This window comes from Schistocerca americana, chromosome 4 (assembly GCF_021461395.2).
Source record: "Schistocerca americana isolate TAMUIC-IGC-003095 chromosome 4, iqSchAmer2.1, whole genome shotgun sequence".
Taxonomy (NCBI): domain Eukaryota; kingdom Metazoa; phylum Arthropoda; class Insecta; order Orthoptera; family Acrididae; genus Schistocerca; species Schistocerca americana.
In genome coordinates, this window is record NC_060122.1 from 38,051,813 (window position 1) to 38,079,672 (window position 27,860).

Below are 27,860 nucleotides of genomic sequence, written 5' to 3' on the forward strand. Positions count from 1 at the left end.
ATAGTACAATTTTTATACACTTCTTAAGATAATTCCGGTATGATCCGGCGTTCAAATCTCTTTGTGTCTCGATGAAACTGATAGAATATTAATTTATATACTAACCTTTCCAGGTCTTTCAAATCTGACAGCTATTAATATATGCGAATACAGCCTTTCTTCTAATAACATGAGTTTGCATTATTAATAAATGGGTCACTAAAAGCTTATGTTTGAAAAATCACTCTTGTGTTGCTGTAATCCATTGGTGGCTCATGGTCATTTGTTGTTGTGCTTTGGGTGGGATGAAATAAGTCGAACTGGCATGTATTTATTTCGAAACTAGGAATTCATGGCGACGTATTCATCGCCTTTAAATTCTGAGTTCACAATAAATTCTAGTAAAACTTTAAGTTCATGTCTGAATCATGCTTACAGGATATATGTGGACATCTACAAATCTCTATAAGAACAAACTTTGATCGCCACGTAAAGAAAATTATTTCAGTCATATATTCTTCACTTGTACCCTAAAATATGAAAATCGAAATTATTTCTTAGATGATGAGGGTTATAGAGTTATTGTGAACACATACAGTTATAATATGATAACCTCTTCATACGCTGTAGGACAACTGTTCATTTATGCAAGTAGGTATCCATGGACAATCTCTACATTCATATCATTATTTCAAGCTAGGATGTTTGTAACACGAAGTACTTTTTATTTAGCATGTGCAGTATACAGAAAAATTAGCGAGATTTTTCCTTTCATGGTTGAAACCCTTTTCTTAATTTCTTTTCACCCCTACTAGACAGAAAAAATCGGCTAGGGATTTTCTCTGGCACTGAAGGAATGTTTTTCTAACCTTTGCTTAAATCCTAAATTTTACAAAAATAAAAATAAAAACATAAAATAAAATAAAATAAAAATTTAAATTCTTTATTTCCTTCGGCAGATTCATCGCAGAATTACATACAGTTTCACTTTCTATGTCACGTGATTGCAAGTATCAAACTAAACATCAGCATAAAATGATAACTGTGAAACCAATGAGAGTATGGGCAGTCGAGAGGGCACAAGACGACAAACTGGATGCGTGTGAGACGCGCGGCTGCCACTGCGCTCTGTGTTGCAGCCACAGGGCGCGGCTGCTCTCGTCAGCTTCGGCGGTACCGTCAATCGAAGAATGCAGGCGGCCGGGAGAACGCAGTAGGTTGGGCAATACTGCTGTCGGAAGCGTAGTTCCAGGCATCCTTGTTGTCAGCGCTGAAGGGTCGAGCACGGAAGACGTGACGGGAAGCAGAATAGATGGAATGCGTCTCTCAAAGACTCGTCGGTGATGTCTGCCGAAGAGTGGACAAAGTCGTCTCCGAAGGGTGTCCCATCTATGATGGACCGTCACTGCAGCTGCAAGAAGAAAAAAATTATTTCACAACTGTTCTGTTCACAGCGGTCAGTTGAAGTTAATACTACCAGTGTTCACAAAACCTGTTGTTAATACTACAGCTGGAATATGCGCTTCATAGAACTTGTAGACAGTAGTTCGGAGTTCTGCAGTGTCCCCCACCTCACCCAACCCGTAATGTCCAAGATTAGTATGATGTACAGCAGGATAAAATGAATCTCACCTGGTGTCCGTAATCTGCGAATTGGAATACCATAAAACCACTGTGTCCTTTATGAAAAAAGACACGAAGAAGAAAACGAAGATAAGAAAGAAGAAAGGTTAAAGGACCTCTCGAATATAGAAATGATATAAAATCATATATATATATATATATATATATATATATATATATATATATATATATATATATCACCATTCTGGAACTATAAATAGCGTTCCCCGAGAAGATTCCGGCTATTCTGGATGGCAAAGGTGACTTTAAACTACTTTGTTTTTCAATCTTAGGAGAGATTCCTTTATTTATGGCCAGCGAAGTTTTATTGACAAATCTAGCAGTTAATTCGGTTATGTGGCGTTACGTAGTTGCAGTCGTAACGTTTGTCTTTCTGTTGCTGGCAGTCCTTGAAGAAATTACTAGGACACTTCTAGTTTGTATTACTTAAAACCGTTCTGCAGTTCAGACACTAACAAGTGTTCAGAGATGCTTTGTCATACACAAAAAAGTACTGAAACCACAGGAAGACGAACTCTTTCTGCTCAGAATCGGTACTCGCTATAGACAATAAAATTTCACGCCGTCACTATTGTGTCCTGTTTGGGTAATAGGTATTGAAATCACGCATTAACGCAGCAGATAACATTCATTAATTACGACGTAATGATTTACACTTTTGGGTGCTCCTATGGATGAGATCTTAAAAGGACAGAATCACAATTTTAGAAGTTATCAAAGGAGAAGGTTTCGATCACTTATGCCCTTTTTGTCATCAAAAATCTTCCAAACAGATTAACAATATTTTAATTCACTAGTAAGCACTAGATGAAGAATTTATCACAATTGCTCTTACTTAAAGCTGATGGCAGTTACACTGAGAAAAATACTTTGGATCTTTTGAGGTGTTGCTCTGGACTCGAGAAAGCGTCGAAATGAGTGTACCCGACCTGGAAAATGCAGTCGACAAGACGATGCACAGCCTCGCAATTACATTTTTGCGAGTCATCTGCGAAGGAAAATAAAGGCAAATTGGGGAGGATGGAAACTTCCCTGGCTGTGACTCTGAGAGCAGCTGGTGACCTTCGAAGGCTGATCCTCAGAGTAGACACAGACACTACTCAGTGACCAGTTTCTCAGAAAAAGTGCATCCGCCTACATTCAAAACATTTCGGGATAATTCTAAATACCACAACACGAAATATCTGACAAACAGCACTGATGTAAGGCGCTCTTCTCCTACAGTGGCAGGTGAAGCCTCCAGACGGAAGTCTCTAGCTAACTGCACGGCCAAGTGAGCTGGCAAGTACAGAAGTGTAAAGAAATGGACTTAGAGCACTATCGAACAATTTGAAACAGCCCCTCCATTTTGAGACCAATATAAGGGTATCATTGAATAGTTGCAGAGTCAGAATTGCGCAAAATGGTAAAAAATCACATTTTCCGTCTTTAAGCATATAAATTAATTCGAAAATTTCTGTTTAAAAGGGTGCAAATTTTTAAATAAATTATATTCACAAACATTTTCATCGTTTTCCAAAACAGATGTGCTCTGACAAAAGTTACGCAACTTGGGATTTGTTCGTATTCAAACTTGTGCATTTCTGAAAACAGGAGACACAGAAGGCTACAGAAGTTTTTTGTAAGAGATACTTTGATCTCTCGGTTGGTACCGTTGTCATAGCAATCATCTGTGTTTACAATCCAGCTTTTATCTGTGATTTAGTGGTTTCAGTCTCGATGTGAAAAACACGAGAGGTCGCGTATCAGATAAAATTGTAAATCAGCTTCAGCAGTACTGCGGTATGGCAATAGAATGTAACGTAAATGACTTGAAGGTGATGAAACAGACTGTATGGGCAACAATTTACACGAATCATTGATGGATGACAATACCCTCCATTTGGCTTCTCCAGCCATTTCTCAGTCGCGGTGCAACGTCAGAAAAGCTGAAGCTGCTGGAGGATCACATCACAGTAAAAACTCTATCCCAGTGGCTGTTACAGCACCAATTAAACCAACACATACAGACCTCATACATCCTGATCTTTTTAGAAAGTGTCTTCATGGCTGTACCCAGAATCAAAACAGGTCGTTCGACAACCTGATTGGGACTCTTACAACAGAGAACGTATTTGATGTGACGAATATTTTGAGACTCGTGTCAGTAATGCTGTTACTTCGTTTAATGATGGCTACCTGGATAAAGCACTGAGAGACTATCGCCGACTGAGAGGCCCGAAGTCACTGAATGGTTGAAAGAAACTGGAAATCACGGCAGAGCGTGGTGTGGTCCCCGGAAGAGGAGGCCGACCTGTCCCGGTGTCAGGTGCTGACCAGGCTGCTGCTGCTGTGACTGCCCACGCAGCTGGCGCCAGTGTCGCGAGAACTGCACATCCCACCGTCTACAGTACGGAAAATCCTGCGGTCTGTTTTACACCTGGCACCCGTGCAAGATCCAGACTGTGCAGCAACTGAAACCTCATGATCCGCAACAACAGAGAGCTCATGATCCGTAGGAACGTCCTGCATATGCAGTTCGGTTTCTTGCGTGAATCCAAGTAGATAAGCTGTGGCCAGGCAATACTCTGTGAAGTGACGAGGTACATTTTACACTGGGGCACAGTAAATACAGAGAACTGCCGAATTTGGGCAACTGTTAAACCGCGCACGAAAAGCCACTGCACTCGCCGTATGAGACTGTGTGGTGTGGATTCACAAGCACCTCTATTCTCGGTCCGTTCTTTTTTGAAGAGAATACAGCCAGACGGGCTGTCAGGCGTACTGGGGCGTCTGTCTGTACGTTGGCGAGACCTCCTTGTACAGCGCGTGGTTCCTAATCTGCACGACCACTCTTTGCACGCAGGATGGTGCAGCACTCCATGTCGCTCGCCCAGTGAGAGATCCGCTCAACTCAACGTTCCACGTACGTGTTAACTGCAGAGGTTTTACAGATCGTGGCCTGCAATTTCACCTGATATGAATCCATGTGACTTGTGGCTAGGGGGGATATCTCACAGAAAACGTTTACCAGAGACGTGTTCGGTTTCCACCTGATCTGAAGGCCAATATGCAGGAAGACGCCGCCACCGGAACTGCTGTGAGCAGTTGATGACCGCGTTGTGTACTGGACGCAGCCTCTAGTCGGCGTCTCCGGTGCGCATACTGAGCAAGCTGTGTGAGCAGAGGTTAATAGTAAAATCAAGTCTGTCTGACCGTTTCTGCCTACGTCCTGCTCTGAATCTCTTACACGTGGAATCATTTCTGTAGGTCTTTCTTGCATTCAGAGCGCCGTATCTAGCCGTATCTAGCAAGTTTTGCTGCCATACGATAATTTCAGCGAAAGTGGCTGTCTGTGAGGTTTAACACAATAAGGCAAGTATTAAAGTCAGCAACTGCGTGCGCTCGTGAGTGAGCCTAACTCACAGCGTGCAAATCGTCCAGACTACATTCACCCAGCAATTGAGAGTCCGAACACTTAGCAACTCTTAATAACAGTTAGATATAATTACAAAACTTTACGATACTTTTTCTTATTCACACCCCACAAAATAAAGGAAGGAAAAAAGTGTACGCTTTCGCTCTTCATCCTGTAAAATTTCAGCATCAAATGTGACGTTTCAATTTATTACAACTCCACTCGCAACACATTCTTCAGACAGCATTTACACGCACCACTGAATGTATCTGCACAATTATATCACTGTATGAGACGTAGTTCACGATATATGACGACATTTAAAAGTTACAGTTTTGTCATTGTCATTAGTCTACGGGTGGGTAATCCGTAACTAATAATACCAACGTGATGCGATTTTTGCGACTTTAGTTATAATGGTTTTACATGCTTGACGTCAAATATTTAATATCTATAGGGCAATCAGATGTTTGAAGTTAAAACTTCCTGGGAGATTAAAACTGTGTGCCGGACCGAGACTCGAACTCGGGACCTTTGCCTTTTGCGGGCAAACGCTCTACCAAACATGACTCACGCCCCGTCCTCACAGCTTTACTTCTCCCAATACCTCGTCTCCTACCTTTCAAACTTTACAGAAGCTCTCCTGCGAACCTTGCAGAACTAGCACTCCTGAAAGAAAGGATATTGCGGAGACATGGCTTAGCCACAGCCTGGGGGATGTTTCCAGAATGAGATTTTCACTCTGCAGCGGAGTGTACGCTGATATGAAACTTCCTGGCAGATTAAAACTGTGTGCCCGACCGAGACTCGAGGATGGGGCGTGAGTCCTGTTTGGAAGAGCACTTGCCCTCGAAAGGCAAAGGTCCCGAGTTCGAGTCTCGGTCCGGCACACGCTTTTAATCTATCAAGGAAGTTTCAAAACAGCGCACACTCCGCTGCAGAGTTAAAATCTCATTCTGGAAACGTTTGAAGTTGTTTGGCACACGGGAGGTCGATCATTGAAGGAATTGTGGGTGCAGTCACAGAAATCGTTACCGAGAGCACAGAAGATACGCTGGGTCAAACTAAGGAGCAAGCTGCCTTTACAAACGGATACACACAACAGACGGTTTGCTAGCCGTGAATGAAATAGGACCGTGCAACAAGTGTCAATTACAGCTTTGCGCGGGATTCATAGGATTTAAGAAAACATTTGATACAATTTCAACGCTAGAACTTCCATTAGACTTTAATCACGACTGAAAAACCTTGAAACTGAAACAGGAATCAGTACCTCTCACCAAATTTTCTTCTAGCAGCATTTTTTCAAATGTTTAGACTGCGGAAGAGGAGGTATGTGCATCAATGAAACACAACCGAACTGCCTACATTTTTCTAGCGACATTATACTGTTTACCTATAGTGCGGATGAACAATAACTGAAATAAGAAATTAATAGCGAAAGGTATGAAGGAGGTCTGAGAACAAGAGTAAAATAATACATAATCAACAAGCCGAAAGGAAATTTACGCAAACTGACTCTCAAGTAACAAAATTAGTAAATGTGGTTTTGTATTAAGCAAAGTTTAAGGCAAAGAAACAAAGAGAGGAGAGAGACATTATTTTTAGTACTTCAGTAAGAGTTGTCAGCGCTAAGATTTCCACACAACTCAATGAAAACCTTTAAAACAAGTGCGAACTGTCAGTTCTGAGTTACGGTGACGAGACATGTTTGAGACTGCGCGGGTCCTGGGCGCTGTTCAGCGAGATTTGGCAACTACTCGGTTAAACAGAAAACAAACAAATAGAGCGAAAGAGATGATTACGAACAAAATAAAAATCAAATGTACGTACACAGGGCATATAGAGGATGGTAGGTAGACCAAAGAAGTCATGTGTTTGATTCATGTATGTAAGAAAAAAATTCAGGCGGAGTCGTCATTAAAAGCGAATTGATAACATTAAACGTGTCAGGGAGAATAAGGATCCGAACAGTCGAAACCTATAAGCGTGGAGGAGTCTGGGAAAGCCCTCTGTGCAGCGGTGAATATCTAAACGTTGATGACGATAATTACTATTCTTCTGTTCAACAGATCTCAACCGTTTCTGAAAACAGCATTTAAGTTTACTTATTCTGTATTTCATCAGTAACTCCCTAACTGAAAACGTTAAGAGTATGAACACTGTACCAAAGTTTCCCGATCGTTGCTTGAAATAAAAACGTTGAAAACTTATTTCATTATTTTCAATAGGTTATGTAATGTTTTTAGTAGTGTCAGCTTTATGTGAAACTTCCTGTATGAAAATTATTACCTCAATTACACCAACAGCCACTGATTACTTACGTGTATGAGTCCGGATTGTAAACTCCACCGTGCTCACACCTGTACAAGCTGGGGTACAAGTTTTCGTCCTCGTCAGCGACGCAGATGTAGTATATGTTCGCGTTGCCAGGGAACACGTTGGTCTCCCCCAGTCCGGTGCATTCGATCGGAAGGTTAGTGCACACATCGTCCGTCAGCTTTTTGCTGGAACAGAATATATGCTCCAATCAAACAATGAAAATAAGAAGTGATGTTGTGGACCAGTGCCGAGTAGTGAAATAGAAAAGTTGACGAGACTTTATTAATAATACTTCGTTATTCTTCGGTTTGTCTCACCAAAAGCATCGCTCAACCATTTCAGTTTTGCAACTGTCACAATTACATGTTGAACGTTAGCATTCACACTGCATATCTTCAGTATATTAGTATATTACGTTCCAAATCCGAAACTTCGACTTCTGGATTGACCTTTTTTCGGCGTTTCAATCCAGTGACTGATTTTAGAATCTCCTGAACGAATCAAGCATTGTAGAAATTGCAACAAGCGGTCTCCAGCACTTCATACTGTTGTTGTTGTCATGAGACATGAGGCTGTGTTTTCTACAGCGTTTGTAAATACTGCGAGTTGTACATATTTCAGTGCTGTACAATATATTAAAGCTGTTTTGAGAAAATCGTTAATTCTTCAGTTACTGAGTAAAATGTTATATATTTGTAAAACTAGTTACGTAACGTGTCGACAGTTAAGCCATACTTCGTCAGTTGTGCTCCATTGTGTGCCTTAAAAAAGAAGGTCTCTTTAACGTGAAACACGTGATATTTGAAAATGAACTGATTTTCTTTAACATCTTAACAATTTTCTCCTCTTAATCTGATTTCACTTACTGATTATTGCTGTTTATGCTGCCCAACAGAATTAAAGGATGTATTTTTCGTAACCCCTTAACTAAACGTTGGCTCATAATTTGTCTACAAACTTCCCCATTAATGGTGCAAATGCATGGCGTGTTTCTCGTAAGGACTGGTTATCTCCAGAGGGTCATAAATGAACTCTCAGGGGGTCATAAATCAATTAGCATAACTATAGATTTGCCACTGAACGTATATCTGCCCCTAAATGTATGCAACCTGTGTAAAAAAACTTGTCCTCATGCCGCCATTACCCTACTACTGAGGTAATGACTGAATGTTAATACAGCCTGCATATCAGATGTTTTGTTTGCTTACTGGTACCATCCACTGAACGTCTAGACGTGCGCTGCACATTGTTATTCGTGACCTTACATAGTTTAGTTCCAAAACAGCATCAAGGCAAAGTTTCGTTTAGAGCAATATTTGGTAAGTCCATTGGAGTCAGAGGATCTTTATGTCTTACCTGCACAACGTTGTATTGGGATTGTAGGCGTACCCACTCTCACACTTTGCCCGTACAGACTCTTCTCCAACTACAGGGCAGATGTGATAGGCTGTGCAGTCGTACGGGTCAGGAAACATGCCCAGGGCGTTGCACTGAATGGTCGAGGTGACCGTCTCGCAGGACGACGTGCCATTCACACAGGCTCCCTGTTGCTGGTTGCATTTCAGAGGCTCCCCGCATTCCTCCAGAACGATAGGGTCGAGAGTACCTCCCATGCAAAGCAGCACCTGCGGATTAAAATGTCTTAAATTTCTCCCATCCACTGTCGCAGAAGAACTTTCAAAAGCTGTGTTTCCACTCAGCGTAGTTTCCAGCCACCTTACGCTTGGAAATACGATTTAGTTTCCAGACACACAATTCAGATAGCTTGGAACTATACCAGGTACACCAATGCCTCTTACACGACATATGAGGGCGCTGCAAACACTGTGTCTCACGCTGTGCGGGAAGTAAAAGGGGCGGTGTTGACAGGTGCGCTCTCATCGCTGCGCACGTCACGGTCTTCTCATCGAACTGGGGCAGACGGAGTACCTCATTTTAGATACGAAAAATTTGTGAATCGTCTCCACAGTGCAAAACGAGTAGTTACACTCTTTCCAACCCTAATAACTCTTCCAGGGGTGAAATATCATTGGTACTCTCAACAATGTGTGCAGCAGCTGTGAAAACTTTGTTTTCGATACCATCATCGGTCGCTTTTTTTAATTTTTGCACGTCGCGTATATCGTTCCCTTACCCGCACCGTCATCGCTAGGAGCATAATGGGTGCCCTGCTCCAGCAGAATTTTCTTTTCCGTATACTAGCTAGCTTCGAAGATGACGAAGAGATTGAAAAACAGTATGTTGATGTAAAACAAATTATTCGGATCGCTAAGGCAGACGAAATGTTAATTGTGTACAGAGACTGGAATTCAATGAAAGTAAACTGAAGAAATGGAAAAATAGTAGGAGAACACGGACTGATGGACAGGAATAAGAGAGGAAACCGCCTGGTCAGATTTAATGATTGATAACACCTGGTTTCAGAATCACGAATGAAGATTGCATACGTATGAGACATCTGTAGATAACAGAGGTTACATAAACGTGTAACAGACATTTAGAAACCAAGTTTCAACTGAAAAACACTTTCAGCATCAATTGTGGGCTCTGAAAACAGAGAAACGTATAAACAAGAGTAGAAATTCCTGCCTAGCACAAAAGGTAACGAATTTTATCGACGGCGGGGAAAATTTTAAAAATTCAGCAAATTAAGATGGCAAAAAGCAATAAAGACTACAAAAATGAGATTGATAGAAAATGCAAAACGGCTAAGCAGGAATGGATAGAGTAAAACTGCAAATCTCTAGAAACGTACACGACTAAGGGAAAGACAGATGCTACTTGCACGATAATTAAAGAGACCTCTGGAGTGGTGAAAAGCAGCTGTATGAATATCTGCCGGCCGAAGTGGCCGTGCGGTTAAAGGCGCTGCAGTCTGGAACCGCAAGACCGCTACGGTCGCAGGTTCGAATCCTGCCTCGGGCATGGATGTTTGTGATGTCCTTAGGTTAGTTAGGTTTAACTAGTTCTAAGTTCTAGGGGACTAATGACCTCAGCAGTTGAGTCCCATAGTGCTCAGAGCCATTTGAACCATTTTTTGTATGAATATTTACCGGTCAAACGGCAAGCCAGAACTAAGTAATGCAGCGAAAGTTGAAGGAACGGAGGAATATCTACAAGGGATGTCTATGCAAGGGAAATGAAGTTGAAGACAATATTGTAGAAGGAGAAGATGAAGAGGCTCTGAAACAAGACCTCTGGATTAGACGACATCATCTCAGAATTTAATGATTCCATGGGTGAGCCAGCTGTCAAAAAACTATTTCACCTGTTATATATGAACAGGTGAAATATCCTTCGACTTCAAGAATAATTTAATAATTCCTTTTGCTCAGGAGGTTAGTGCCGATAGACATGAGTACTATGGAACCATCGCATTAATAAGTCATGGCAGCAAAATACTAATACAAATTATCTACATGAAAATATAAAAAACTGATAGAAGCCAACCTTGCGAAAGGTCACTTTGATTTCCAGAGAAATACAGAAACACGCGGGAGAATACTGACTTTACGACTTACTTTAAAAAAAGACACATCTAGAGAAAGCGTTCGGCAGAGATGAGCTACAATTTTCTTTCGAACTCTGAAGTTAGAAGGAATAAAATACGGGGAGCGAGAAGCTACCTACAATTTGTTCAGAAACAAGACCATAGTCACAAGAATCGAAGGACAGAAAGCTGGTGCAGTAGACGAGAAAGGAGCGAGACACGATTGTAGCCCAGCACAAAGTTATTCGACTTGGACATTGAGCAAGGAGTGAAAGAAACGAAGGAGACATTTGGAAAAAGTGATTAGAATTCAGGAAGAAGAAATTAAAACTTTAAGGTTTACGGATGACGTTATAATTCCGGCAGAGTCGACTAAGGACTTGGACGATCAGCCGAACAGGATGGATGGTCTTCAAAAGAGGTTATACGACAAGTATTAACACAATTGAAAGAAGGGCAAACGAATGTAGCCGAAATCAGTGAGGAAATTGTAAGTGAATTGAAGGAATGAGACAGCAAAAGTAGTAAAATTACTGACGATGGCCGAGGTAGGGAGGATACGAACAGCAGGTGTGCCACGTGGTGGGCGGCTGCGCCAGGTTTCTCGGTTGAGGATCCGCGGCGCAAACAGCCCCATCTCCCACAGATTCGCGACTGGCCTTAAATCCGGGGGGTTTGGCAGCCAGGGCAGTACGGCAGACCCACCCCGGTGCTCTTCGAAGCACGCACGTAGACTGCGAGCCTCGTAACACGTTGCACTGCCCTGATCGCAGGTGTGCCACTGTGGCCAGCAAAAAACGAATTGCACGTAGAGGTGGACACGGCCGCTAAGAATAGATGCATACTTGCGTTGACCCACTGTACCCTCCAGAATGGCCACATCACATAAGGAATACCCTCCCGCCTCGACTCTTCAGACTTGTTGGAGTGTGTTTGCTTTCAGACGTCTACGCCAACAGTTTGAAAACGTAGCGGATAGATCGCTCTGTTTCCGCATTACAACAACTGCAGTGTTTTTCGAGTCCGCCCGCCCCCCTCCCCCCCCCCCCTCTCTCTCTCTCTCTCTCTCTCTCTCTCCACTCACATACCCTCCACTGCTAGCGGTACCATCCGCCGTCTGTGAGTGGTTATCGCACGTAGACGTCTGACATAAGCAGTGGACACGTTACTGTGACTGAACTGTTTAAAAGCAAGTTTCGACCTAGGCTATAGTGCACACATGTCGTAGCATTATGAAAACAAAATGTCATCGACATCAAGGCCCTATTTGCGCTACAAAGAAAAGAGTTCTTCTTGCCCAAACGAGGTCGAACTCTCCTGGTAGTTAGTTAATTAGTTAGTCTGCTACTTTTTCCTTAGACCGTATTCACGATAAAGGTTACGAGGCAATTTATAATTTTTCTCTAAAAGTAACTGTTTATTTCCACACAAGACTTTCTCTGTGATTTTGAACGAGTTGTTACTGAGAAATATAAGAAATCCACATGCGGAAACAGTTCTATTACGTGCTAGTCATTTCATTTCCATGGGTAGATTGCCAAGCAGGTTAATACCTACGTATTTCACCCCTTTCTGTGTCAAAATTAGATTCACTGGAGGGTGATGCAAAGAGTTTTCCCTCTTGTGTTGTACTTGTCAACGTCTCTGTTGCTTCGAACTAAGAAGGATTGTACAGTAGTTCAATAGTCGCAGCTGCTGAAAGGCATGTCTCTAACATTTACGTGAGAGAACCCCACAAATAAGTCTAACTACCTTTCTTGTGCAATGTATACTTTTTGAGTGAGTATTTACTCCAGTATGATTAAACTAGGTTCATCGACGACATTGTAATTCTGTGAGAGACAGCAAAGGACCTGGAAGAGCAGCTGAACGGAATGGACACTGTCTTGAAAGGTGGATATAAGATGAACATCAACAAAAGCAAAACGAGGATAATGGAATGTAGTCGAATTAAATTGGGTGATGCTGCGGAAATTAGATTAGGAAATGAGACCCTTAAAGTAGTAAATGAGTTTTGCTATCTGGGGAGCAAAACAAGTGATGATGGTCGGAGGATATAAAATGTAGACTGGCAAAGGCAAGGAAAGCGTTTCTGAAGAAGAGAAATTTGTTAACATCGAGTATAGATTTAAGTGTCAGTAAGTCATTTCTGGAAGTATTTATATGGAGTGTACCCATGCATGGAAGTAAAACATGGACGATAAATAGTTTAGAAAAGAAGAGAATAGAAGTTTTCGAAACGTGGTGCTACAGAAAAATGCTGAAGATTAAATAGGTAGATCACATAACTAATGAGGAGGTATTGAATAAAGTTGGGGGAGGGGGGGGGGGAGAAGAGAAATTTGTGGCACAACTTGACTAGAAGAAGGGATTGCTTCGTAGGGCATATTCTGAGGCATCAAGGGATCACCAATTTAGTACTGGAGGGCAGTGTGGAGGGTAAAAATCGTAGAAGGAGACCAAGAGATGAATACACTAAGCAGATTCAGAAGTATGTAGGGTGCTGTAGGTACTGGGAGATGAAGGAGCTTGCACAAGATAGAGTAGCATGGAGAGCTGCATCAAACCAGTCTCTGGACTGAAGACCAACAACAATGATCACACTTTCGCTACTTGAGAGGGCCCCATGAAAAACAACTGACCATAAGACAATGAAACATTTGTATGGGCATGCGGAAAAAAATAACGAATAAATCATTGAAAGAAACATATTTTAATTTCCACATGAGAAGGTAACATTTGATAATCGCGTACCACGTTTACGTTCCAGGTCACTCAATGGGGCGATCGTCTTCATGAACGACAGTCTGGAACCGCACTAGAGGTTGCTCTAATGCTCCCCGAAACAACGGTGGACTGCTCAGTGTTCAGTTGTCCCGACGCAACACGTGCAGTGCTTGAAGATCGCGCATTGCGTCCAGCATTCTCAACTGTGGCAAGAGTAACTTCTTGAACAATTTGTGGCGCCATCGGCCGTCGGCCAAACCCAGAAACGCCAGTGAATTCCAACTTGCAAACTATGTTCTTCAATTTCAGAGTGGAAGAGGACCTCTCCGTGCAGCAGCACTATTGCTGTTGTTTTGACGAGTAAAGTCCTGCCGATCTTGCCCGGACCCACGACAACTGACTGCAGCCGTGACGCACGCTGCTGCTCGCCGCCGCTCCAGTACAGCCACCTAACGGCGAGTCGCGGCACTAACGCTACTAACAATGCAAATCCTGCTGCGCACAGTCTGAACATCATTGCTATTAAGTCGACTTCCCATACGGCATACGACGTCAGCAACATTCACTGATATGAGACTAGGCTACGTCTAAGACACATCATCGCCCTCTTATCACAACAACAAGCATGAACACAAATAGCCTTGCCTTAAGAGCTTGGCGGCGTGTGGTAGCCCGGACACAGAAAATGGGGCTACAGAAAACCGCTGACTAGGTATCGAGACAGTGCCGTCACTATCATTATCTGCAATAGTGCAGAACAATTGCCTTCTTGTCCGCAGCTCGTGGTCGTGCGGTAGCGTTCTCGCTTCCCACGCCCGGGTTCCCGGGTTCGATTCCCGGCGGGGTCAGGGATTTTCTCTGGCTCGTGATGACTGGGTGTTGTGTGATGTCCTTAGGTTAGTTAAGTTTAAGTATTTCTAAGTTCTAGGGGACTGATGACCATAGATGTTAAGTCCAATAGTGCTCAGAGCCATTTGAACCATTTGAATGCCTTCTTATAAGAGACTATACTGATTATGCATGTATACAATGTGCCATTGACTACTGCGTAGTTAGGCAGCTTAAACGTGACATGTTTCAGCAGGTATCCTTCCAGACTGCGATTCTTATAAGGATGGAGGAGCTGGAAGACGCAGCTGTCTGCAGTAACAACGAAAAATCAACAAAATTACGCAAATCAGAGAAACATGCAAGTACGGCAAGGCATCTGACAAACGTTCTTACACACTTAGAGCATGACTATGATACACAGAAGTCGCCAGGACAAGAAGCAAACACAACAACAAAGACGAGTGTACAAAACAACACAATATCATCAATAACCAAAATCAAAGACAACACAAAGTACATATTGTAGATAAAACCAGTACACTTTGTTCATAGCAGAAGTACTCATGACTGAAACAGACAAGAATCTGAGACTAAAACAACAGAAACAAACAGGAATGTTACGTCACCATGACAGGAATTACAAAGGACAAACAACATACTGAAAACATGCAGTTATCAGATAAACCAAGAACTGACGCACGGCATACCCGCCAGCAAACAACAGAGATAAACAAAACTGCTAAAAATACACCAATAAGACAACAAACACGACGTATTAGAGGACACAAGCAACAGAGAACAAATAACAAAGGCAAACACGAGTACCACAGAAGCACTAACGACAGACACAAATGAGCAGACCAACATATTACAAAATTCGTACAGTAAACAGGAAGACAACAAAGGGACAACAATTGACTACAGGGACCTTGAGGAGGTTCTACGCTGAAGCAGGCTCGAAAACAAGAGATGTATTTCAATCTGCCCTACGGTTAGTAACACGACTTAATCAACCAGAAGGTAATAAAATGTGTCACCCTGCTATGGGACAGACTGATCGCGTGGTCCTACAAACATAAACCTCCCAACTGAGAAACGAGAGCTCTGTAGACTCCTGGAGGGGGGGGGGGGGGGGGCACGGAAGTAAGCGGCTTTGGACCTAAACAGCGTTTACAAGGACTTAGTGACAGAAGTAAGAGAAATACAATGGTTAGTGCAGGAGTAAGCAAGCTGATGGACGAAGCACAGGCGGGTGTCGCTTGTTTACAGGAAGCCTACACGCGTGACGGTAGAATACCTGGTGTCCCAACACAACGCATGACAATTACAGGGGTAAAGGACGCAAAAGCAGCTATAGTGGTAACACAAACAGGAATTACAGAGACAAAAATAACATAACTATGTGTTCAACACCTTGTAACAGCAGATATTACACTGGGAAGGGAGTCATGGACAGTCGCATATACGCACGATAGCAGCTTTCTTCATGGACAAAAGACTACTCATAGTCGCGGACATGAACGCACGCTCAGCACTCTGGCATGCTGATAGGACAGATGCCAAAGAACAGGTAATAACGGACATCGGAAACGAGAGCAGCCTTTTTGTGCCCAATAACGCAAGGCAAGCCCCGACACACCGTGGAACTGCCGGAGGTATCAGTAACATAGACATTTCATAAGCAAATGGAACATCTGTAACACACATCACTGACTGACAAGTAGATGACAGAGCAACACACAGTGATCGCAATGCAATAATCGTGCACAAGACTACAAGAATAAAGACACACACATTCACTCTACAACAACCACGATTGCTGCTAAACAAGGGAAACTGCAGACACTAAAATACGCTATAGTAGAATTGCCCCTACACACCACCTGAGTAAGTTCTGATTTCAGAACACACATATTACCTAATCTATTACAGAGGGAAGGCGAAACAAAGACTGCGCTTTGTTGGCAGAACACTTAGAAGATGCGACAGACCCACTAAAGAGACAGCCTACATTACACTTTTCCGTCCTCTGCTCGAATATTGCTGCACGGTGTGGGATCCTTACCAGGTAGGATTGACGGAGGACATCGAAAAAGTGCAAAGAAGGGCAGCCCGTTTCGTGTTATCGCGCAATAGGGGTGAGTACCGCTGACATGATGCGCGAGTTGGGATGGCAGTCACTGAAACAAAGGCGGTTTTCTTTGGGGCGAGATCTATTTACGAAATATCAATCACCAACGTTCTCTTCCGAATGCTAAAATATTTTGTTGACGCCCACCTACGTAGGGAGAAATGATCACCATAATAAAATAAGAGAAATCAGAGCTCTAACGGAAAGATTTAGATGTTCCTTTTTCCCACGTGCCATTGGAGAGTGGAATGGTAGAGAAGTGGTATGAAAATGGTTCGATGAGCCCTCTGCCAGGCACACACGTGTGAATTACAGAACAACCACGTTGATGTATATGTAGACATCGATGTAGAACTCAAATCGCTGCAAACCCACAAATCAATAACAGGCATAAACAAAAGAACACCGTGGTCGGCATTATTAACAAAACTAAGGGAGGACTGGAGAGATAAAAGGCGATGCTACCAACGAGCATAGGCAACACAAAAAAAGAAGCCAGGCTTCGACAACATCTTGCAGCCAAAAGAGGAATTACAAAATACAAAGCCGGACCATTAGGGCAGCTTTGTCAGGACCAACTTGCAGAATAAGACAAGGGGAGAGCCCTTCAAAACACAAACTGAGAGAACAGAAATCTCGATGGTAATAAAGCGACCAAACGGTACAATTGCGCAGGGCTGGAGATGCACGGCAGACTACCCGCTAAACAAGCTGAAACCAGAGGATGACCCTTCGCAAGACATAAACCTAGGCAAATGGACATCGACTACTCCACTACTCCTTTCGCTCGTGGGGAGACTGCAGTGGCAACAACGAAACTTACCCTGCAGTGGCAACAACGAAACTTACCGAGAAGGAAGCTGCGGGCCCAGACAGAAACGATTGAAACTGCTCTACCACAGATCGTCTCCTACCTGACGGACTTACTTAATGACTCCTTACCCACTCGTTGGGACATGGTCAATGCAGTGATTATGAAAAAATTATAGGAGGGGAGATCACTGGAAGGCGCCAACTAAATCGCTGGCGAAATGATACCTCACAGAGAATGAGATTGTCGGCCGATGTGACCGAGCGGTTCTAGACGCTTGAGTCTGGGACCGCGCTGCTGCTGCGGTCGCAGGTTCGAATCCTGCCTTGGGCATTAGATTAGATTAGTTTTCGTTCCATAGATCCGTGCTGAGGAGATCCTCGTGGATGTGGAACATGTCTTTTTTTTTTTTAGCTGAAATAACAATACTAATAGTATGAATATATACAATACATCATTTGTTTCTACTAAAAAATTCGTCAATGGAGTAGAAGGAGTTGGCCACTAGTAAGTCTTTCAGGCTCCTTTTACACTGATCTTTATTTGTAACTAAATTTTTTATGTTTACTGGCAAATTATTGAAGATGAGTGTTCCTGAGTAGTGGACCCCTTTTTCAACTAAAGTAAGTGCTTTTAAGTCCTTGTGCAGATCATTTTTGTTCCTGGTATTGTATGTATGAACTGAGCTGTTTGTTGGAAAAAGAGATATATTATTTAGAACAAATTTCATTAATGAGTAAATATACTGAGAGGCAGTAGTTAGTATACCCAGTTCTTTGAAGAGGTTTCTACAGGACGTCCGTGAATTTACTCCACAAATAATACGTATTACACGCTTTTGGACTCTGAAAACTTTTGTTTGACTTGAAGAGTTACCCCAAAATATTATATCATATGACATTATGGAATGAAAGTAGGCAAAGTATGCAAGCTTTTTCATTTTTATGTCGCCTATGTCTGCTAACACTCAAATTGAAAATACAGATTTGTTAAGGCGTTTCTGCAGTTCTGTGGTGTGCTCTTCCCAACTGAATTTATTATCAAGTTGTAATCCCAGGAATTTAAGACTGTCAACCTCTTCTATCTGCTCTTCTTTGTATTTTATGCATATGCTGGGTGCAAACCTCTTACAGGTTCTGAGTTGCGTATAGTGAGTCTTTTCGAAATTTAATGTCAGTGAGTAGGCTTTCAACCATTTATTAATATCCATGAAAATATCATTAGCAGATCTTTCTAGAACTACACTTGACATACTATTAATAGCAATACTTGTGTCATCTGCAAACAAAATGAACTCTGCTTCTGGCAGTGTAGCTGATGAGAGATCATTAATGTACACAAGAAAAAGCAATGGCCCTAAGATGGATCCCTGTGGGACACCACATGTAATTTCTTCCCATTCTGATGATGACTGATGACTTAATTCACTAGTCCCTTGCGCTGACACCCTATGTTTCCTGTTAGTGAGGTATGACTTGAACCATTTTGCAGCACTGCCCGTGACACCATAGAATTCTACTTTACTTAAAAGGATATTGTGGTTCACACAATCAAATGCCTTTGACAAATCACAGAAAATACCTGCTGCTTGTAATTTGTTATTTAATGAATTAAGTACATTTTCACTGTAGGTGTAAATAGCCTTCTCGATATCAGAACCCTTCAGAAATCCAAACTGTGTTCTTGATAATATGTTATTTGTGGTCAGATGGTTGAGCAGCTGCCTGTACATTACTTTTTCTAAAATTTTTGAGAATGCTGGCAAAAGTGAAATCGGTCTGTAGTTTGATGGTATCTCTTTATCCCCTTTCTTGAATAGAGGCTTGTCGTCTGCATATTTTAGCCAGTCAGGAAATATCCCAGTTATAATTGACTGGTTACACAAGTAACTTAGAATTGTGCTAAACTTACTAGAACATGCCTTAATTAAGTTTGTTGATATTTCATCGTACCCACTAGAATGCTTTGTTTTTAAAGATTTTATTATGGACGTTATTTCTTTTGGTGAAGTGAGTGATATATTCATGTACTTGAAGCTATTTGTGAAGGCTAGTTTCAGATAATCAAGGGCATTATTTACTGATCCTGAAAGTCCCATTCTATCAGTAACGGATATAAAGTACTTGTTAAATAGATTTGCCACACTATGCCCATCAGTTACTAATGTGTCGTCTACCCTTAGTGCTATTTGCTCCTGTTCCTTTCTGGTTCTACCAGTCTGCTCTTTCACTATATCCCATATTGTTTTTATTTTGTTCCCTGACATTGGTATCTTCTTCTCATAGTACATTTGTTTAGACGTCTGAATTACTTTTTTTAATGTTTACAGTATTCCTTGTATTTAGCTAAATCATCAGCATTGGAGCTATTCTTGGTCGACAGATACATTTTCCTTTTTGTCTTACAGGAAATCTTTATTCCTTGTGTAATCCATGGTTTTTTTATAGACTTCTGTTTAATTTGAGTAACTTTTAGAGGAAAACAGTTTTCAAACATGGTACTGATTGTTCATGAATGTGTTATATTTTTCATTCATGTCATGAGCACTATAAACATCTTTCCAGTTCATATCTTTGAGCAGTTTTCTAAAACACTCAATTTTTGGTTGATTGACTACTCTCCTGTACTCAGATTTAGCAGTCTTGATAATTTGCTTAGAATTTACATCTAAAACAAGGAGCTGCATGTCATGATCTGATAGTCCATTTATAACAGGTTTTATGATATGATTTTGTTCCTTTGATTTGTCTATAAAAATGTTATGAGTGGCTGTCCTTGAGGATTTAGTGATCCTAGTTGGAAAGTTTACAGTGTGAGTTAGATTGAAAGACAACATTACTAACTGCAGTGAATGTTTACTGGAAGATTGCATTAGAAAATCTGTATTAAAGTCACTTGCAAACAAAATTTCTTTGTTTCTTCCTGTTAAATAACCCTAAAGAGCTTCTAGATGATCTAAGAATAGATTATAATTTCCTGCAGATGCTCGGTAAATAGTTATTATTATATAGGATCTGTTATGGAACTCTATTTCTGTTGCACATGCTTCTAGATGCTGCTCTAAACAGAATTTATTAATGTCAATGTTCTTGAATTTATGGCAGTTTTTGATAAATGTGGCAACTCCTCCTCCATCCATATCCACTCTGCAGAAGTAGGAAGCTAGCTTAAATCCTGAAATGTCTAACATATCTATATCAGTGGTCACTTGATGTTCAGAGAGGCAGATTATGTCAATTTGGTTAGATGAATTCATTTCATCGATACAAATGAATAGTTCATCAACTTTATTTCTAAGACCACGAATGTTCTGGTGTAATAAAGATAATTGATACTGCATACTAATGGGATTGTAACTGCTTTGGCGAAGATGAACTGGCAGTTTCTGATTACTTTCTGTTAAACACTGTTTAAATGGAGGCTGTATGATAAAATCTGACTCCTGTTCATCTGTTTTCTCAAACTGAGTGTGTCTGCCAATCTCTCTTAAAACTCGTTTTCTTTCCCCCTTCCCTATCCTAAAAAAGGCATCCCTCTGACACCTGTGACCACTGGTATTTTACCACTTGTGACAGTGTCCCCCCTTAAGTTTTCTGCAATCAACCCAGACAGTTTTCCCTTCCCTTTCCTATTGAGGTGAAGGCCATGCCTAGTGTCGTCCCACCTATCGATAGCATCCACAGGAATCAAACCAATATGGGACCCTATATCCGTCCTAAGCAGCCACACCAACTCCAAGTTCACCCTCCCTACGGAAGAGTTCAAATGAGGCCGATCATGGCGTCTCAACACAGACACAAATCCCACACTCGTATGCTTCGTTGCTGATGCTATCTTCACCAGGTCACTCTCTATGGAATATTCAGAGTCTCTGCCAATGCTATTTCCCAGACCACCCACTATAACCACGGCATCCTCCTTTGTGAAATCCTTGCATAAAGCACCTACATCCTCTGTTACCTGACCCAGATCTGCTCTAGGCTTGAAAAAGTTTGTGACCTGGTACTCTGGACCTAGATTTTCCTGCAGTAGTTAGCCAATACCTCTACCATGGGAACTACCTAACAACAGAACTTTCTTTCTCTTTACAAATTTCCCTACCTTTTTCAAGTCCTTGAAAGCTTGTTGTGCCCTTTCTACAGCTTCAGCTACATGAGGCTCATCCGATTCTGACTGAGGCAACAGGTCAAATCTATTTTCAAGATTTATGACAAAGCTGTCTGATGCTCTCCTTTGCCTCTTCCCCCTATTACCTGTTGCCACTTCCCACCTCTGTTCACCCTTCTCCCTCTTTAACCTGTCCAGATCCTCCCTTGCCTTGTCTAGGTCAGCTTGAAGAGCTGCAATTTTCCCTTCCTGTTCCAGTATTTTCCTATCTCTACTGCAGATTCTACAATACCACTGGTGAGCCTCACTTATGTCCCCATTTCCCACGCCACTACATTCGCCCCAATGAAAGAAACTGCAGCACCCATCACACCACACCCCGGAACTAACGATCCTACGGCATGTCACACACTTCTCACTCATGGTAAAAACAGAAATCGTATAAGCTGATTTAAGTAGTGACTAAAACGTAAACAAAGGACCCTAGAAACTATTCAGGCAGATATAAATAAATTGAAAGAGTACTGAATAAAAAAAACTGGTGATTACATATAACTCACTGTTTACTTACGATACGCGCGCGTGAAATTAAGCCTAAAATCCGTGCTATAGGCGCGAGAAGGAAAATAAACTTCTTACCCCGTTTAATCTTCTTTAACACTTCACTAACACTTCAACTAATGTAACAACACTTATATTATATGTATACCAACTAGAAGCGTTTATCTATAAGTTTAATTCACTGCTTACTTACGATTCGCGCGCGTGAAATTAGGCCTAGGATTCGTGCTACATGCGCGAGAAGAAAAATACGCTTCTTACCCCGTTTAATCTTATTTTATACTTCACTAACACTTCCACTAATTCAACAACACTTATATTTATAACACCTGTACACGTTTAAAAATAGCTTAATAACAACGCTTTTTATAATTATTTAGTGCAGCAAATACTCGAAGATTCCGCGTCGGCGCAGTGTTGCCAACCAGTGGCATGGATGTGTGTAATGTCCTTAGCTTAATTAGGTTTAAGTAGTTCTAAATCTAGGGGACTGATGACCTCGGACGTTACGTCCCATAGTGCTTCGAGCCATTTGAACCATTTTACACATAAATTACCAAATGAGAATCAAAAATGTGCTTTGCACGCTATCTCGAATGAGACAGGCTCGATGATTTGCCGATCCCTCACAGCGCTAGGTGGTGGGATCTCTAACACAAATGTACCTACTTTCCTATTATCTTTTATTTCTCCTTCTTTTTATGTAACATTCTCGTTATTTAAAAAAATTTCCGAATTTATAATATGTCATAAAGTGATAGTACGTCATAATCTCTTTCCAGCTTCCTAAATTTATATCTCCTATTCATAAATCGTTATTTTTAAAAATTTTATTTTTAGCTACTTTTAAGTCTATATGTATTTAAAGTTGCATTATTATTAGTTCCTACTACAAATAACAAATATCAAGTAAGTTGCACATTCTGTACATCTGCAATTTCAAAAATACGACCTGTCATAGTAACTAGGTGGCAGCAAATAAACAAATAAAAAATTCCCATACGGCAAATACTTTTTCCGTCTACCTTGGCTCAAATTGCGGAATTTTAATTACAACCGGTTCCTACTGTTCCATAAAACATCCGTGAATGAAAATATGCAAAATATGTTAAATTACTGACTTCTGGATCCCCAAAGTGGCAGTTATTCTTATGGCAAAAGTAGCCGAACCTGGACATCTTAGCAGGTCTCTTACACAGATTTCCAGTTTAAGGCGAGACTCTACCCTAAACCTTCCATTTTGTTGCAAAAAGGAGGCTATTTACTATCTTTGGATTGTTTATTCTTAGATCCCAAAACGATTTGTCTGTTCTAGAATTACACATAAGTCTAAGAAAAATTTGAACTGTATGAGGAGCTGCGGCACACCGACAGTTGCCAAAGTGGTCCAGACGGCAACAAACACTTTTGGAAAGACACAAAATGGAAACAAAAATTTGCACAGTTTCATTTTGTTCAATTACGCCAAAGAAAAAAAGAAAAAAAAGATACTTTTGTGTCTTGTAGAAGCAGTTTCTCAGTTCATTAGGGGATGTTTGAAGACTCAAGAAAGCAGGAGTTCTTCATCATCCTCCCAGATGAAGATCTGGTTAACTAAAGACCAACGACGACGGGTCAGGCAGTCCACAAGATGATGCCCAGAGAGGGAAGAAGGCTGCCCTGAGGTTGAAAGTAGAACAATAAGATGCCTTAAAGGAGGAAGAAGAGAAACCGTATGGTGCTAGTGAATTTTAATGGGTATGTGTCTCTAACTGGCATTCATTTTTCAATTAAATTTTAAAATTCATTTTCCTATAAGTTTGTTTTTCTAAGTTCAATGTCAACTTTTTTATGCCACATATTAACCAGTCTCAATGAAATTTTTGCAGGAAGCAGTGTTGAGGTATTTCCATACTTCTCTGCATTAATATTATCGAAAATATTGTTTGTCTATTTTATTAGCACGTTTATGTGGCGATAATTACAGAAAATTTAAATTTAAAAAGTGAAAAAATCTGAGAACCAATTAATATCATTTCTCATTAAATGAATAGACAGAACTGTTGAGCAATGCCTTGTGAATATATCTAAAAAATCTGGAATGTGAAAATTGACATCTTAATGCCTCAAGGTGGTTTCCAAAAATTTCATTAAAATCATATTAAAAATTTAAAACTCATAAACCAGTGAAGGCCTCGACTTGAAAGCTTGGGTATTACTACAGCATTACATGAGAGAAGTGATTTTAAATTTCGGTTGAAATAGGAAAAGTAGGAGAAAAGTAAATTTTTGGGTGTAATCTCCCCTTAAGTTTCCGTCAGTATAGCAACTGAACAACTCGAATTTTCTACACAGTTCGTTACGTCTTGTCGATGTTGTATTGGGATATTTTTTACTGTGCAAAACTAACTGAGCTGTTAATAAAATCCTCTCGGGCTTGCAGCCGCGTCAGGTGGTTACAATCCGACGAGCTTTCGATAGAGCTCTGTTCGGCGATTGTCACGTGAGCAGACGGCCGCCGCGCTGCAGGCTGTGACGTCACGGGCGCTCTCCCCCTCTCCAACTGTGACAATGTTTTCGCCCCGCGTCCGGCGCGCCCTCCTCAACCTAGTGATAGCCTGGTCCCAGTCTTAGCCGAGCTGCGAACCGCAGCCCTCGTTGACGGAAATTTCAGATATTTTTGCTTTGGCGGCTTCTTTTATGACGCTGTCCCAAAGTCCCTTCGTCCTCGTAATGACAGATGTTTCGTCGAGTAGCATTCGGTGTCAACTTTGTAAAGCGTGTTCGGCCACGGCTGACTTTTCAGGATAAACATAGGCTTAAGGACCTCTCGTGTAGCCGGCCGGAGTGGCCGAGCGGTGCTAGGCGCTACAGTCTGGAACCGCGTGACAGCTACGGTCGCAGGTTCGAATCCTGCCTCGGGCATGGATGTGTGTGATGTCCTTGGGTTAGTTAGGTTTAAGTAGTTCTAAGTTCTAGGGGACTGATGACCTCAGAAGTTAAGTCCCATAGTGCTCAGAGCCATTTTTGAACCATTTTTGAACCTCTCGTGTTGCGTCCAGCGTGGCTGCACAGTGCGTACTGTTTAGCCGACGTAGCTTTAGCCACACTGAGATGGTACTTACTCCGTGCATTCGAAGCCCTACACCGTCCTTCACAGGGCTCATACCTGTCGTACTTTTGCTGGCGTCCTGAACACCGATGAGATGTCTCTCTCTTCAGAAGCCGGCTAATCTAGTAAGGCAAAAACGCGAGTTTCTTGTTCCCTTCTTCGGTGGCTTTTCTCCCGCGCGTCTCACCAGAAATAGCCTGTGATACCTGGTGGTCATTGTAGCCCTTTGCCAGGAAGACTTTTCGGAGTCGCCTTATTTCTATCGGCAGACGTTCAGCGTCCGAGACGACCAGACGACCAGAACCCCACGCTGTTTTGCTGGCTGGTGGTTGCCGAGAACGTGCAGATACCGATCCGTGAGTGTAGGTTTGCTGTACACACCGCGGCTGTGGTGTCCGGCGGTTTTCTGGCGGACGGGTACTCGGACGGAGCGCAGTGCGCCACCTGTCTCTACTTGCACAGTGAACCTAAGGTGGTCGCGAATACAGTTCGGGTATTCCAAGAATTCTGCCGGTATTTCACGTCCGTAGGGCCAGACGATAAAGGTGTCGTCGAGGTAGCTATAAAAGCAACTAGGCTTCTCCGTAGCCGTGTCCAAAGTGGTGCCTTCATATTTCCCCACAGAAACGTTGGCTACGGACGGAACTGACGGACTGTCATCGCCGCACCGTCCAGCTGATCGAAATACTGGCCGCCGCACGGGAAACGTGGCGACGTCGACGTGTCCCTGAACAGTGGAACGATAAATGAGGCAGAAGACCTGCACAGCCATTGACAGGAGCGCGCGTAAACAGGGAGACAACATCAAAATGTTTCTAGAAAATCGACACCGAATTCTTTTCGACGAAAGATCTGTCATTACGAGGGCGAAGAGATTTTGGGACAGTGTCATAAAAGAAGTGATAGGAATGACAATGTCTGAAAACTGTATTAACGATGACGGTGGTTTGCAGCCGAGCACATCCCGGTACTCGGCCGTGGCGAGGCGGAAGCGGGCGCGGGGCGAAAACACGTCACATGCGGCCAGGAAGCGAGCACCGGCGACGTCGCTGCCGGCAGCGCGGTCGTCTGCCGGACAGAGCTCGGTCGACAGCTCGTGGGGTTTTGACCACCTCATGCAGCTGGGAGCCCGAGGAGATTTCATTATTTCATACCGCCGCGAGACCACGCATTCGTACCTGCCTGAGTTGTGTTTCCAATAGTGGGTTACGGCTCGGGAGTCTGGGCACACAGGCTCGCGAGGGTTGTGCCCGCCATGACAGTGACAAGGGTTCAGAGAAATATGATGCTCAGATCTGTGGGGGCCTATAGAACATGTCCAGGGGGAGCCCTATTAGTCATAATGGGGCTCTACCCCCTGGACATTAAAATTAGAGAGCAGGCTGCGTGGTTCTGGGTGAAGAAAGGGAGCATCACGAAGACAGAAATATTAGGCACTGGGGCTGGGGATGAGGGTGAGATACTGCAAAAGGGCGAGCAATTGTGGCAATAACTATGGGAGGCGGATGAAACGTGGCGTAGAACTTTTGAATTTCTTCCAAGCGTTAGAGAACGACTGAAAATGAGATACTTTGAACCCACTGGAGGACTGATCCATTTTCTCACTGGACATGGGCCATACCCGACATATTTATGTCCTTTCGGGAAAAGGGCGACACCCGCGAGTGAATGTGGTGAATCGGAGGGTACCCCCGATCATCTGATCTACGAGTGCCTCCTTTTCAATGCCGTTGCTTCCACATTACGTGACCAATTACCTGACCGTGACACATACCAACTACTGAGACAAGAACACACTTTTCAAACTCTCAATAAACTAGCAGACGAGGTATCACGGGAAGTGTTAAAGGAATACCTGAGGGACATAAATTAACGTAAAAATTGAGGCATACCGAATACTGAATGCACGCCCTACTACTATACCGCCTGCGCGTGGATAGACCGACTTTCTCGCAGTCTGGAATCCGCCACGTACAGGACTAGGGGGAGTGGGGACCAATATCGCTAATACTAGACAAAGCACCAGACTTGACTTAGGTTAGAACTAGTCAGTAAGACTTAGATTAGAAAATTAGCTATTAGGAACCTGCAGCGAATAATATCTTAGCCTGCCCAGTGTCAGGGGCACGCCCATCGGAATTAGCTCGATGGGGAAGGCACTAAAGTAGGTTTATATTTTTCTGACACAACTGTGACGCTGCAGGCAGTAGAGTTTTAGTTAAGAGATTATACATTAAATACTACTAATAATAATAGTAGAAATTTAGCTGCCCGTTGTCATTAGTTATAGCTGTAGCTCACAAATTAATTTAACCTATAATTAGCTGCATTTGATGTTTTGAACAAATTAGGATCCACTAATCATATAAGGAAGTGGGTTATGTTGTATTATTATTATTATTATTATTGAAATAATTAAAAAAAACACGTAGTTTAGTGTTTCGTCTGTGGACGGACAAGCAGAGCGAAGCTCACCTTGGTGCAGTTATCGGCGCAGACGGTCTGTCCCGCGCCGAAGCTGTCGCATTCGCTGTAGTCGCCCTGCTGAGCGGGCAGCAGCCAGCGGGCCAGCAGCGGCCGGGGCTGCGGGGGCGGCGGAGGCGGCGGGGGCAGCGGGCGGCGCGGGGGCGCTCCTCCGGAGGCGGCGTCGGCGGCAGCCAGCACCTGGCGAGACGGCGAGCGCAACACTCAGACACTGGCACTGCCTACGTCGCTAAAGTCTGGAACGGTCGCACCGCCACGAGCTCAACCGTCCCATTTACAAACAGC

General features: G+C 42.6%; 1 protein-coding gene across 1 annotated transcript; it reads right to left on the reverse strand.

Moving 5' to 3' along the window:
• Nucleotides 1–896: 896 nt before the first annotated feature.
• LOC124613903 lies at nucleotides 897–27,704 on the reverse strand. Its single transcript, XM_047142651.1, has 4 exons — nucleotides 27,567–27,704; nucleotides 8,699–8,967; nucleotides 7,345–7,527; nucleotides 897–1,390 (listed from the first exon to the last, which is right to left on the reverse strand). The coding sequence occupies exons 2-4, from the start codon at nucleotides 8,953–8,955 to the stop codon at nucleotides 1,369–1,371; spliced, it is 462 nt and encodes a 153-aa protein (XP_046998607.1). The 5' UTR covers nucleotides 8,956–8,967; nucleotides 27,567–27,704; the 3' UTR covers nucleotides 897–1,368.
• Nucleotides 27,705–27,860: the final 156 nt, after the last annotated feature.